This window comes from Camelus bactrianus, chromosome 17 (assembly GCF_048773025.1).
Source record: "Camelus bactrianus isolate YW-2024 breed Bactrian camel chromosome 17, ASM4877302v1, whole genome shotgun sequence".
NCBI lineage: Eukaryota > Metazoa > Chordata > Mammalia > Artiodactyla > Camelidae > Camelus > Camelus bactrianus.
This window is the reverse complement of record NC_133555.1, coordinates 44655571-44670026: the sequence shown is the minus strand read 5'-3', so window position 1 is coordinate 44670026 and position 14456 is coordinate 44655571. Positions and strand designations below refer to the sequence as shown.

Sequence of the window (14456 nt, the reverse complement as noted above, 5' to 3'; positions counted from 1 at the left end):
ATCTTCTTTCATTTCTTTTAACAATGTGTTGTAGTTTTCAGGGTACAAGTGTGAAATAAAACATATATACACCTCCAGTTCCTGGCACAGACCTCCTAAAATCCCGATTGATTTCTTAAGTGATAAGAGCACTAGGAGTACCTCTTGCTCTGATATTTGCCCTTTGACCTTGGTACCTGACAGAGCTCCTAAATCCCCTGGAACTTCCTGGGTGACAGGAGTGTTCTGGGCCTAATGAGGTCATTCCTGGTGGGCTCCAGGACAGCTTCAGAATGGGGGGTGGTCACCAGAAAGATGAAACCATGATTAGAAACCTGGAATTTTTAGCCCCATCTCCCATTCTCTGGGAAGGGGAGTGGGGTTGGAGATTGAGTTAATGAAATTATAACTACGTGATAAAGCCTCCGCAGAAACACCAGAAGTACAAGATTCAGAGAGTTTCGGGGTTGTTGAACACACCCACACGCTGGAAGGGTGGCACACTCCAACTCCACAGGAACAGAAGCTCTTGGGCTTGGGACCCTTCTGGACCTTGCCCCCTGTATTTCTTCATCTGGCTGTTCTTTCATACTCTTTAATACCCTTTGTAATAAACCAGTAATCTTGTAAGTGGACAGTTTTCTCAAGTTCTATGAATTAGCAGTTCTAGCAAAGTTCTAGCAAATTAATTGACCCCAAGGAGCGGGGCTAGGAACCCTCTGATTTATAGCCAGTTGGTCAGAAACACAGGTAACAACCTGGACTTGTAACTGATGTCCGAAGTGAGGATGGAGAGTCTTAACAGACTGAACTCTAAACTTGGGAGGTGGGTGCTAACTATGGTTAGTGTCAGAATTGAATTGAATTTTAGGACACCCAGCTATTGTCAGAAAATTGCTTGGTCTGAAAAAGCCACACATCTGGTGTCAGCAGCATCATGTGTGTGAGAGTAAAGGAGAAAAACCAGAGTGGTTTTTCCTAGAGAAGTCTTAATACTTCTTTTGTTACATTGATTCCTAAGTATTTTATTCTTTTTGATACTATTGTGACTGGAATTGTTTTCTTACTTTCATTTTCTGATTGTTCATTGCTAGCACTTAGAAATACAATTGATTTCTGTAAACTGATCTTGCCTTCTGTAACCCTGATGAACTTGTTAATAATCTCTAATAGTTTCTTTGTTAATTCCTTAGGATTTTCTATATATATGATTAAGTTTTCTGCAAACAGTTTTACTTCTTTCCCAATCTGGATACCTTTTATTTCTTTTTCTTGCCTAACTGACCTGGCTAGAACCTCCATGATAATGTGACTAGGAAGGACAAGAGTGGACATCCTTATCTTGTTTCTGATTTGGGGGGAAAGCATCCAGTCTTTCATCATTATGTATACACTAGCTGAGGATTTTTCATAGATGTTCTTTATCAGGTTCAGAAAGTTCTCTTCTATCCTTAGTCTGTTGAGTATTTTTTTTTTTTAACATGAAATGGTGTTGTAACTTGTCAAATGCCTTTTCTCTATCTATTGAGGTGATCATCTGACTCTTGCCCTTTATTCTATTAATATGGTAAATTATACTGAGTGATTTTCATTATACTGAAATAACGCTGCATTCCTAGTAGGGTAATGTTTCTAATACAGAAAAGTTTTATAAAAAATTAAAAGCATTGTAATGTGTAAGAGGTTTTATTTTGGGTGATATGAATGTTTTAGAACCAGAAAGAAGTGGTGCTTGCACAACACTATGAATATACTGAATGCCACTGAACTGTTCATTTTAAAATGGTTAGTTTTTAGATTATGAATTTCACCTCAATAAATTATATAAATTAAAAAAAATTAAAAGCACTAATTAACCCACTGTTGACATCTTTGTCCAGTCCTTTATATATGCATGATTTCATACCAAATGCTGAAATCATCACACATTGGTACACCGTATCATTTGATCTTTCCTAAAAATATAACTTGTTAATGGCTGCAGAGTATATATAAGAATTATACCATAACTTAATCATTCCCCCATTGCTACACATCAAGGATTTGAATCTAATAACATCTATTAATAGAAAAATGTAATATTTAAAAAATTTCTTGATACAATTATATAGAAACACTGGATTACTGGCTCAAAACTCTGAACATTTTTAAAAAGCTTCATGGGTATTACTAAAATGCCTCTTAGATGAAGTGTTCCATGATTACCTGACACCAGCACTTTTTAACCACATTCTTTATCAATAGTTGGTAACTATTGTTATCAACTTATTGGTATTAACCATTAAGTTAATATTAACATTAACTTTCTTGTTATATTTACTGGTCTTTCAATTTGCATTTGTTTGATTACAACTGAGATTCAACATCTGATGTTCTGCGGACAATTCTGAAGTATGCTTTTTGTGATATATGTATAATTTTTCCTATAAAATAAACTCATCTGTTTGTTCATAGACATAAAAATACTTCCTGATATTTTAGCTTTTCTTGAAATATGCAGCAAAACCTTTTTAACCTTTTAGTTTTCAGCCACTTGATTTTATAGTTTCACACTTAAGATTTCAATCTGAGGGACTTTTCCCTTATGTTTTTTTGGCTTTTATGCTTAAGAATTCCTTCTCCAACCTGAGATTAGATGAATACTCAGCTACTATGCTTTCATCAAGTTGCTTTGTGTTTTTGGTCTACTTTTTAGCCATCTGGAATACATTTTTATATGGTGTGGAATATGGTTCTAACTTGATTTTGTACCAGATTGTAAGCCACATGTCTCAACACCACTTTCTGAGTAACTTATCCTTTCCTCAATGCAGCTGAGCCAACTTTATTTATCATGTGCTATGTTCATACCTAGAATTTTTGCACTTCTTACTGTGTTCCAATGATGTATCTGCCTGCCTACTGTTCCACCAGTAGTACCCAAGAGAAAGAAAAATGAAGCACAAAACAGAGATAAGTAATATGGATAACTAACCTCAAACTTTTAAGGTTGATGGATATAAAAAAACTCTGAATAATTTTGGGAATGTTATGTTTAGGCTTTGACTATGATTAAGCTTTGCAGTTTTCCCAGATCCCCAAAAGGCTTTAACTTCTTGGTCAAGGAACAGAGGTAGGAGAAAGAGAACAGAAAGCTGGGGACAAGACCAATGCCCTGCCCAAACTCCCTTAGGAATCAGAAGCTGGATGTGGCAGCAGTGAAGAACTGTGGGAGTACCACAGGCTAATCATGGAATCCAGAATTGTCCTTTGATTAAGATGATGAGGAGGACAACAGGGAAAAAAGTGGAAACAAGGGAGTTTAGATACCTGCGAATGACATTCCAAGTACAGAATCATTAAAACATATGGACTATCCTTGGCTAGCAAGAACGAATTAGAAATGATAAAAATATCACCATCATCATTCACTGAAACTGATGATGGTTCACTGAGACCACGGAAAAAACACTGTACCATTTTCCACAAGCAGCTGTCTTACCTAGTGATGCATAGGAACCTGCATTCAGGGCCCCTGCACCTAACCGCCCACTTCGCACTGCCTGCCCAGCAGCATGATGTGCCTTGGCGCCAGCAGCAGCGTTCACATCAATGTCACTTCGGGAACGCTGTAGGCTTCCTGGAAGGGAACTGGCTTTGCTGCTGCCCGCTGATACTGTGGAACACAAAGCAAAGGTAACTTATATAAAACACTGCAAACAGTATAAAAATTATATAAACTTGAAACCACTATCCATGATGACAAATGGTCAAAAGGGAAGTAGTAGACAAATGGATACTAGAGAAAGTACTTCATAGTATTTTAAAAACAGAATGCCTTCGTTTCAATGCTGTCACAACTAAATCTTCTTGGACAGTTTTCTCAATATTTCTCTGCCTCATTTTCCCCTCCATAAAATGAGAAAATAACTACACACTGTAAAATTCATAGGACTGTTCTGTAGATGAAGAGATGATGTTTATGACATGAAAATGAGACACTATACAAAATAAATAGATGACAGTGGTAAAATTTTTTTTATCTATGAGAATAATGCAGGGAGAACTAGGCTGGGAGTAGGATTATTCAGAAAATAATGCAGGTTCTGCCACTCTTAGACAATGCAAATTAAGTCACTAAATTCCTGGCCTTAGTTTTTCAGTTTTAAAAATGAGGAGTTTTAACTTAAACTATGAGTGATGACCCATTAATAGGCTGTGAAATCAACTGAGTGGGTCATGACAGCATTTTAAAGAAATGAAACCCAACAGAAAACAAAGTGCACATCACAAGTAAGGGGAAGCAGGCGTCCTGGAACTCCAGCTTATACTATATGTGTACACTTGTATACAATATACTACACAGTATATGTATACTGTATGTATACAGCTGTATACACTACACCGTACCTATTATATGTAGTATATGTAAACAACCACAGGTTCAGTGTATATGTATCATATTGGGTTACTAGGTAAAATGATTTCTCACTGTGGGTCACATTAAAACAGTTTAAAAGCTCCTACTTTTAACTGTTTAGCTTTTAAACTGTTCTAATGTGCTTTTAAAAATTGTAAAGTATAACTGTTAAAATGTTTTAAACTCTTGATGTGACCCACAGTGATAATATCTTTTCACATAGTAACTTTTACTTTATTTAGTAAGTAAAATATACTATGACTCTTACTTAAAAAGGCAATTTACCTCTTCCAGCCACAGCTGATGGGTTTGCTGTAGACCATTTGGAAGAAAAAGGGCGACTGCAAGGTAAAAAGAAATAGTTAGTAAGAAGATGTAATTTATCACTCCTCTGATGACAATTAATGAAATACTACTGAGTTTTCTGAAAGTTGAGAAGTACTTCTCATTTCAATTTCCCTTTTACAAGTCACTTTGGAACAGCTGTCACCTATCAATGGTATTTAAATTAGCTATAAAGCAAAAATGAAACAACTAGCACTGAATAAAGACTGTAAGCTCTACAGAAAATGGGACCAGGTTGCTCTTGTTCACTCTGGTCCTTAGCACACATCACATTACATTACTCTCACCATAGAGCACTCAGTAACAGTACTCTCCAACACCTGTATCCTGAGATATTTTACTTAGAAGGAGAGAGAGGTAGTATTATTATTAGCACATAGGGAATTCAGTGTAACCAAAGCCTCTCTCACCTAAGTCAAAGTGATTGTGGCCACTGGCAACTCATGCAGTTACCCTGTAGGTATAACATCATCTACAACAATGCTATGAAGTATTACTACGCAGGGCAACAGAAACCAAGCTAGGGATACTGCTGAGGATGACATGTATGATTAGAAAGCAAAATAGCTCCAATCATCTCAAAGAATGAATCTCCTTTAATATCTTTTCTGATTATTTATCTTTAATTACAGTGGTACTCTGCAGCCCACAGAGAAATAATACATCTAAGTAGGTAAGATGGATCTGGAAAATATATCTATACATTTTAAATGTGAGAAGAGAGGTTAATCTCAGGCTATTGAAAAATATTCTTTAAGTTATTATTATCAAAAAATAAATTTCTTCTGTATAGCATAGGGAACTATACTCAATATCTTATAATAACCTTTAATGAAAAAGAATATGAAAATAAATATATGTATATATATCCATGACTGAGACATTATGCTATATATCACAAATTGATACATTGTGACTGACTATACTTCAATTTTTTAAAAAGTTATTATCAAATGGTAAATTTGATAGTTGGTTAATAAACCCAGTATTATATTATTTTTATAACTGTCCCCTAAAATTGTTACTCCAGTTGGTTGAGGCAGACCACTTCAAGCTCACCGATTTCATTTATGCTTAGAGATGTTACAGTTGAGTAAGATAAAATATCTTATTTAGATCTTTGCTACTTGTAGTATGGTCTGTGGACAAAAAGCAATGACATCACCTATGAGTGTGTAAAAAGCACAAAATCTCAGGTCCCATTCCAGATCTACTGAATCAGAGTCCACATTTTAACAAGATCTTCTAGTGATTCATATATATTTTAGAGTACAGTAAATAAAAGTAAAGAAAAAAAGCAACAAAGCTCATTTGAGGTGAAGAATTTATCACAAATTTAAACAGAAGTTTAGATAATTATTCTTACAATAATTTTTATTGAAATCAAACCAAATCTGTTTCTACTCTGAAAACTTACAAGTCACTGAACTTTATTTGCTACATCTCTCACAAAACTCTGTGAGTGCTTCCTTGAATTCTGCACCCCAGGTGTCTCCCTTTCTCACCCTGGTCCCAGTCCTGGACCAGAGAGTTTCCAAGGCAACCAGCAATCTTCGTAGGGTAAAGGTCTTAAAGAGACAGGAATTACAAAGAGGTAAGCTCACATTCTGTGAGCTGCTCTTCCCTGGGGAAATCTGCAGATACTTGTAGCTACTGCCTGGGAGTAGAGAAGGTATCAGAGATCTTAGCAATCTCTCAGGGCTAAAGAGAGAGAAAGTTGGGGTAAGGCTGTCAGGGCAGCAGGGTTCGAGGTAGCCAACATAATGAAGAGAGTGGATTACAGAGAACTGAGACAGATACTAGGTGGTTTTCCCCCTTGAGGGATTTGCTGAAATCTTAAGCTGTGCAAGAGGCGAGGAAGGAAACAGTGGAGTTTTTACCAGTCACACAGTTCTGTGTAAGGGTTCTGAAGATGACTTCTGAATCTCCGTTATAATTCCTCCACTACACTGCCCTAGAAATGAGCTACTTACTGTATGAACTGTTTTGGGGGTATTAAGAAAAGTATATAAATTAGTGCTTTCCAATCTTCACAACATGAACATGTAGAAACAAAACTTGAATCATTAAACTCTTCACCTAAAGACAAGTTACACAAGTATGTAATCCAACCCTTTGACAACAGACCAAAGAAAATAAGTATATTCAGTCATCATGTGAAAGCAGCCAGATACTCAACCACACAACTTAAGGAAACTGTGGGGGAGGGGGGGAGTGCAGAGAGGAAGGTAATCAGTAATTATCATTTACATGACCTTACTTGAGGCTTTCTTGTGAGCTAGATGAGGACCTGTCTGATTGTGGAAGAGATGCTACACTCCCAGAACTCTTTAGGTAAGTCTGAAGACTCTTCTGATAAGATGGCTCAAGGGAATTATACAATGTTTCAGCTTCACCAGGAAAGTGGTTTCTCAGACCCATATACGTCCTGTAAAACAAATGAACAAATAACAAAAAGAAAAAAAAACCTTAAAGTAGTAACTTTGCATGACTAGACATTAACTGTAACGTGTACTTTCAAGAACAATGAAGGCTGTTAAGTCCATAGGTTTTTAACATATTCACAATGTATCAAGTGAATACTTTCTAAATTTAACAAGTTTTGGTAGAAAGACTACATACAGGCTTTTGAGAAAAGCAGATCTCAGTTCAAACCCTGCCTGTAATCCTTACAGTTTGTGTGGCCTTGGGTAAACTCCCAAATCTCCAAACCAGCTGCCAATCTAAGGAGACAGTACATTTGTGGGATCATTTTAAGGATTTGAAAATAACACAACCAACTGCCCGACACAGTGTCAGGTACATAATACACGCTCCATAAATTAGTTCTGCTCACAACGAAGGTGAGGATGTGATGACAGAATAGGAATACTGATGAATATACAACCGACAATGCTAAGTGATCTGTTAAGACATCCAGTACAGACATAACGGAGAAAAACCAATCTCAGTTTTACTAAAGAGCTAATCAAGAATACCTGGGACATTTCTGATATTTTCACTCTCCCAATAAAATTTCTGTCAAAGAAAAGACCGAAGTATGTTTAAATTGTCACAAAAATACATTATCGACTTACTTTCTTGCCTCCACTCTGGCCTCAGCATCAGCATCATGAATTCCCTTCTTAATAGTTTCAACCAAGACGGCTGCATGTCTGTAAAATAAAACATCTTTAGATTCATGTGTAAAACTATGTATTTCACCAAAAGTGATACTGCCTATATGCTACACATCAATCACAGAGGGGCAGGGGAGGCAAAAAATAGCATGTAATAACAAATGCAAGATTGCAAGATTTCTTAATAATCCACCCCACACATTTCATTCATGTATGTATTCCTTCTGACATGTCAAACATTATAAAGCTGAATATAATTATTTTTACATGGAGTCCAGATATATAGTACTCAAATTTAAAATCTTTCATGAGTGAAGAAAAACTTTCGTGTGGTTCTTCACTAACTTACCAATATAGAAAGTGACCTGTTAGTGGTATGATAAGCTATGATCTAACCAAACTGAATGGTAGCTGCCACAAAAGAACTTAAAGAAAACCTGGAATTACATCATGCCTGTATTCAACAACAAATTCTATTTTTCAAAAGTGGGTTATAAACACATTTAATGATTTCCATAAAAATCAGCAATGTGTTCAATGTAAATGCATGTATATCCCAAGCTTCAAACTTGAAACTAATGAGAGATACAGATATGCAAACAGCCAGTGACCAACTAGCTGCCTCCAACTTCCTCTTGTTCATGTCTGAGCTTCATCAGACACTGCCCAATATATACCTGACCAACGACTCCTGACAGCTAGTGTGGAGAAACTTTCCAACCAGTCTCCCTCTCTCTCTTTTAGTCTCTTTCCTCTGGAAGGAAGTGCCTTTTTCTCCTATCTTAAATCACTCATTACTTAATTAACCGCACCTCAGGAAACCTATTTCATGTGACAAGAGATACTTCTAAAAATATGTGCCCAGTTTAACCTGGAGTATCTTATATAACCCATTATAGAACCCATTCTACCTAAGAGCCCCTCACTCACCCCACACAGAACATCACAGCTGCAATGTACGAGAGGAGCACCACAGCTTTAAAGGAAAACCAGTACAAACAACTTTACAGCAAAATGAGAAATAATGCAAAATCAATACCATCAATTTCTAAAAAGTTGGTGACAATGGGGAGGTGAGGGTGGAGGGAGAGGGAAAATCGATGCATACCTTTCCAATGAGTGAGTCTGCCACTCCTGTAACAATAAATCTAAAAATTCAAATGAACGCCTGAAAAATAAAAGTTAATTACAACTAAACATTATAACATTATATTAAGTTACATGAACTTATAACTAACACTTTCTTCTGCAATACTTCACTTGCCCCCTGAATTAATGTATAAGACATGTTTTTAGATATCTCTACTGTCAAATATTTAACTTACTTTTAAGGCTCCAACTATTCCTATGCTGTATAGCTCAAAATGACCTTAAGGGTTCCCCATAATTTTAAATTAAAATGTTTGTCCAAACATAACATTTAACAAATTTCATTTAATTTAAAAGATACTCATCAAACACCTGCTATGCAGTAGAAACCAAAGATACATAATGGTGACCAAGAAAGATGTGACGGATCTTCCATTTCTACACTTGTTTCCTTAAATACATATGTATTTGTGTGTTTCTGCTGAGCCCTCCGTTCTGATTCTTCAACTGTCTCATTCTTGAGCTTCTCTTCTTTCTTGGCCTATGATGACACAGTTCTGGCCTGTTTTTCTTCCTTTATTAACACTTTTCCTCCACCTGCCCTAAATAGGTGCTCACCTGGTTAGTGCTGATCTCAGTCCACTCCCCTGTTATAGTCTTTCTTAGGCAATGTCATCTGTACCCTTGGCTCTGATCATCAGCTATGCTTCTCACATCTAGGCCTTTATCTCCAGCACTGGTTCTTCATTTCAGCCAACAAGTCAAAGTGTCAACCAGCCCACAGACATCTCTACATAGGCAGTGAAGTCAACTTACACACTACACCCAAAGGACAGATTAACTTCCTACCCTCTCTAATCTACTCTTGTAGCCCATATGATGCAGATTAGGAAACGAGAAATACAGAGGTTCAATTAACTTGCCTGAAGTGACAGAGCTGGGACTTAAACCCTGGCATTCTGACTTGAGGTCACAGCCTGAAGCACCGACATCACCTCTCTTATCCATACCCATTGTCAAGTCTCATTTCTATACCTGAAATCTCTTGAATTTATTTACTGAATAAAATCTCCCTTAATCAACTATAATACAGCTTTTGTTCAGACTCTGCCTCTCTTACATGAGCTATAAGAAATCCTACTTAATTAAACCAATGCTTCTCATTGTCCCTTTTAATCACTGTTCATAACTGGAATAAAAACCAGGGTGGATGACATTACTTCCTCACCAAAAACTGCTAATGAACAATGTTAAATGATAAACAATGTCAAAATTTCTCTTCCTGATATTCAAAGCCCTCTATACTCTGGCTTCAATCTACCCTCCCAACCCCCAGCCGGCTTCTTTTCCTACTGAAACCTTCCACTCATCATGTGTTCCGGCCTCAGTGGCCCATCTGATGCACACAGCACAGTCTTACATTTCTGCTTAGGTTCAGCCCTGCTCTCTTCCCTTACAGGAACTGAATAGCTCCCCATTTTCAAGGTAATTTTATGATGCCTTTTCTGACTTCCTCTTCTCTGTCACATTCCTATTTCTCCAATTACCATTTTCTTCAATGTAAGACAGAGATTGGTAAACCTCTTCTGTAAAGAGCCAGACAGTGAATATTCCAGGCAGTAAATATTTCAGGCTTTGCAAACCAACATAGGCTCATCTCATATTTTTCTTCCTTTCACCTTTTTAATCACTCTTCAAAAATATAAGAAACAGCCTCAGCTTGTGGGCTGTATAAAACTAGATTGTTGGACAGATCCGACCAGTTTGCCTGCCAACCCCTGACATAAGAGAGAGGTAATTAAGCAACCTCCGCTAACACTCCAAATCACTTACAGATAGTAATATCTTATTCAGCTTCTTCCTAACATTCAAAGTACTTAAACAAACACATTTATGAAATAAAAAAGGGAGAGCATTCTCTACAATTTTCTTAAACACGAAGTGCACAAAGCTTCTTTTGCTGCCTTTATTGTTGATGGTGATAGTGGTGGTATTACAGATTGTAGAAACCATAAGGAGAGAGAGTTCTGACTGACTGACCTGTTACGGCTGCATACTCTGGGCCAAACACTATGCTCAATTCTACTAGTGCGTAACTCATTTAATCCTCACAACTCTGGGGTCCATACCATTAGCCCTACTAACATATGAAGACACCAAGGTTCAGGGCAGTTAAATAATCACCCCAGGTAGGACCATCAATCAATCAGTCGCAGTTGTAGGACTCTAGGTGAGGCCTGACCCCAGATTCCATACTCTCTGAAAACCAAACAATTAGTGACCCAAGTAAACCAAAGCTTAATTGGATAAAACTGAAAAATACAGGTAGTCATAATAATCACTTTGTTCCTTTTCTCTTACGTGACATAAGATAAAACATTTTAATAAGGTTTCTAGAAGTCAAGAAATTGATGGCAACTAATGTTTGCACCTGACTAAGAATTAAACATAATGCAATATTCAACATAAAGCTATACTAAAAAACATTTTTCCCTCAAAACTTACCTCCTTACAGGAACTGACTTTGATGTGCAATTGCTTGTTATTAAAGGTATAAGTCTGGGTACGTGAGTATGCTGAAAAAGATATTTAGAGAAGGCTGAAAAATACTGTGTACTTCACATAATCTCTTATTCTATTTGCCTTACATTCAACTATTTAGTTACCTGAGAACAGGACAAAAATACCACAAAGTCAGGTTTTTGAAAGAATTAAGACCAGTCAGAAAGTTTTCCCAAATTAAAGTAATAGTAACGATAGTTTCAGAAGGGTAGGTATGGTTGTAATATTAAATAACAGAGACAAGTTAATTGTCTCACTGCAGGACACTGTTAGGACAATGGACTTTTGGGGGAGGGGGCACTAAAAGGACCAGGCATGTATTCTCTTATTTTCTGAAGTACCATGGCTACTGCTGGTAGAAGACAGTAACTGCTATATCACCAAAGCAGATTTTCAGAGTGAATCTACATAACCACTGGGAATGCACTGGGAAATGGTGACTTTAACTGAACTTTCATTCTGGCTGAACCACAGCTCTCCAGAATTCAGGTAAAGTCTAGTATATATATAGTATTCTGATTTCTGTTAGTAATTTTTATGTTCTTTAGTGAAGCAAACACTAAAAAGTTTGTAATAGTCATAAGAATAAAATAGTAACCTAAGTGAACTTATTTGTCTTCTGAGCTAATGGAACAGGCTGGGTTACCTAGGAAGCAGGCTCTGAGATGGAGTTTAGCGTTCAGGATACTAAGAAATGCTCTTGGGATCAACACCTGTGGGAGGGAGGAGAAGGAGGCAGGAGCGGGTAGAGGAAGAAATCAATCTGTGATATGGCCCAAGGATATCTTCGCTCAAAGCCACTGGGGAGCTCTGGAGCAAAAAGGGCCCTTCAAAATAGTCTCAAATTGGTCTAAGACGGCCAAACCTTTACACTTCCACATCAGTCAGGTGTGGGCGGTGGGCCATAAACAAGAAAGGGCAAGACCTTGGGAAAGGCAGCTCTCTGCAAGCTGAGGCAATCCTTAAAGAGGCTGGCAGCAAAAGACTGCCTGCCAACAGTGCTTCCAGGATTGGGAAACAAGTCACTAAAGGAGAAGGTGAGTGGCACAGCAGTGTGTGCCACAACTAACTCAACCAAAATTAGAGGAAAACCACCCACAGACCTGATGTTTTTCAGGATGAGGATAATGCAACAGAGTGCTGACCTGAATATCAGTCAACTGTTACATTCAGCATGGAAGGGCTCAGTGGCCCTGCTGCCATTGGGCATCCAGAATAACCCACCTCCCAAACATTACTGTGGAGTTAAAGTCCAAGGAGTCTCCCTAGGCACAAGACACCACATAGGAGATCTCACCTACCATCCTCCTCCTCTTTCTCATAAGCTCCTTGAAACCAACCGGTGATGAACCCATACCCAACACAGTGGCAAGGATGGGGAGAGAGACTAACCTAACTACTGCTACACCATATTTGGGAGAGCTGTACAAAAGGAAAATAAAAAGTGACCCTCACAATGACAGATGACACATTCAACCAAACACCAAGTCAGAACAACTTATAAACTGTCCCGTGGGAAACAAATAAAATACAGAAAACAGGAAATAATGTAAAACAACAACAATACACCTGATTTGGCTAATTATCAGAGAAATGCAAATCAAAACTACAGTGAAGTATCACCTCACACCAATCAGAATGGTCATCATTAAAAAAATTCCATAAAAAATAAATGCTGGAGAGGGTGTAGAGAAAAGGGAATCCTCCCACACTGTTGGTGGGAATGTAAATCGGTGCAACCACTACAGAAAACAGTAGTTTGGTTGGATGCATTATCTGTAACTGTGAGGGAGACTTTATATACTTTTTAAAAGGTAGGGGAAGTAAAATAGGGTTTATTCTTGACACTGACAAAGAATAAGGAATGTCTTAGAAAATAATGAAACTGGTAAGAAAGCACAATGAACAAAACCCAGAAAAGACAGGAAAGAGAAAATACTATTTCAAGACAGTGACAGTCAAAAACTTTCCCCATACATAAAGTACATAAAGCAAGAGTTGTTAGAAAAAAGAAGTTGATAAAAACTAGAATCAGAATTTGCCAAATAAAGTAGCTTTTCAAAAAGTGAGACCATAAAGAATCTGAATAATGTAAATATCAAGCTAGATTCAGTGATGAGCAAAGTACTCTATAAACAAATTCCATATTTTGCAAATTCGAAAAGACTACCTATATAAATTAATGATGTACTAGGATGCTAACAAAATTCAGGTTATTCACTGAAGAAGAAATTACACAACCAAATATTCTGATCAAAATGTCATGAAATTATAAAGTGATAAGCACAAAAGAACCACCTGAAAATGCATACAATATCCTTAGGTAATTCAAAGAGAAAGTTGAAATGGAAATTTTAAAAGACTGAGAATATAGAGAGAACATGGTAAATCTAAATCACTGAATGCTGCTAATGCCAAACTCAGAAAAAGCCTTATAATATTAAATAACAAAAACTATGACAAATTATCTAAGGATATACCACAAAAATAAGGTGAAAAAACAAAAAAAAGGGGTAAGTTATATCAATTTAAAGAAAGGAATTAAGAAACATAAATACAGAAACTAAAGAACTAGAAAAAATTAAGGAATGCCACTGGTACCAATGAAACTAAAACTTGATGCTTATAAAAGAGCCATTACAATGTCTCTGGTTATTGTTTAAAAAAATATATATATATACTAGTATAATAAGAAAGAATGGCAATAAAACCACAGTGGAAGAGACTTTTTTTTTTTAAATTAAGAAAATATAGTATACAACCTCAAGTCAAAGATTCTTAAAATCTATGTGAAATTGATATTCTGAGAAAACACAAATAACCAAAAACATTTCAAAAAGAAATGCAAGAATGCTTAGTCTAAAACATTAGAAAAGTTATTAGATAACTTTAAGGGTCAGCAAATCCTAATAACAAAATATGTAAAGCAGGAAAATTATAGAAAATTTTATTAAAAACTCATA

At 36.7% G+C, this 14456-nt stretch overlaps 1 protein-coding gene across 16 annotated transcripts in view; it reads right to left on the bottom strand.

Annotated features, from left to right (window-relative positions):
* CLASP2 (cytoplasmic linker associated protein 2) overlaps positions 1–14456 on the bottom strand; it is a 153282-nt gene that overhangs the window by 63318 nt on the left and 75508 nt on the right. For all 16 annotated transcript variants that reach the window (XM_074345330.1, XM_074345319.1, XM_074345324.1 and 13 more), the window contains 6 exons: positions 11437–11507; positions 8951–9010; positions 7801–7878; positions 6984–7151; positions 4664–4719; positions 3461–3634 (listed from right to left, as the gene is read on the bottom strand). In XM_074345330.1, coding sequence (XP_074201431.1) covers positions 3461–3634; positions 4664–4719; positions 6984–7151; positions 7801–7878; positions 8951–9010; positions 11437–11507 — 607 coding nt within the window. The remainder of the gene's footprint in view (positions 1–3460; positions 3635–4663; positions 4720–6983; positions 7152–7800; positions 7879–8950; positions 9011–11436; positions 11508–14456) is intronic.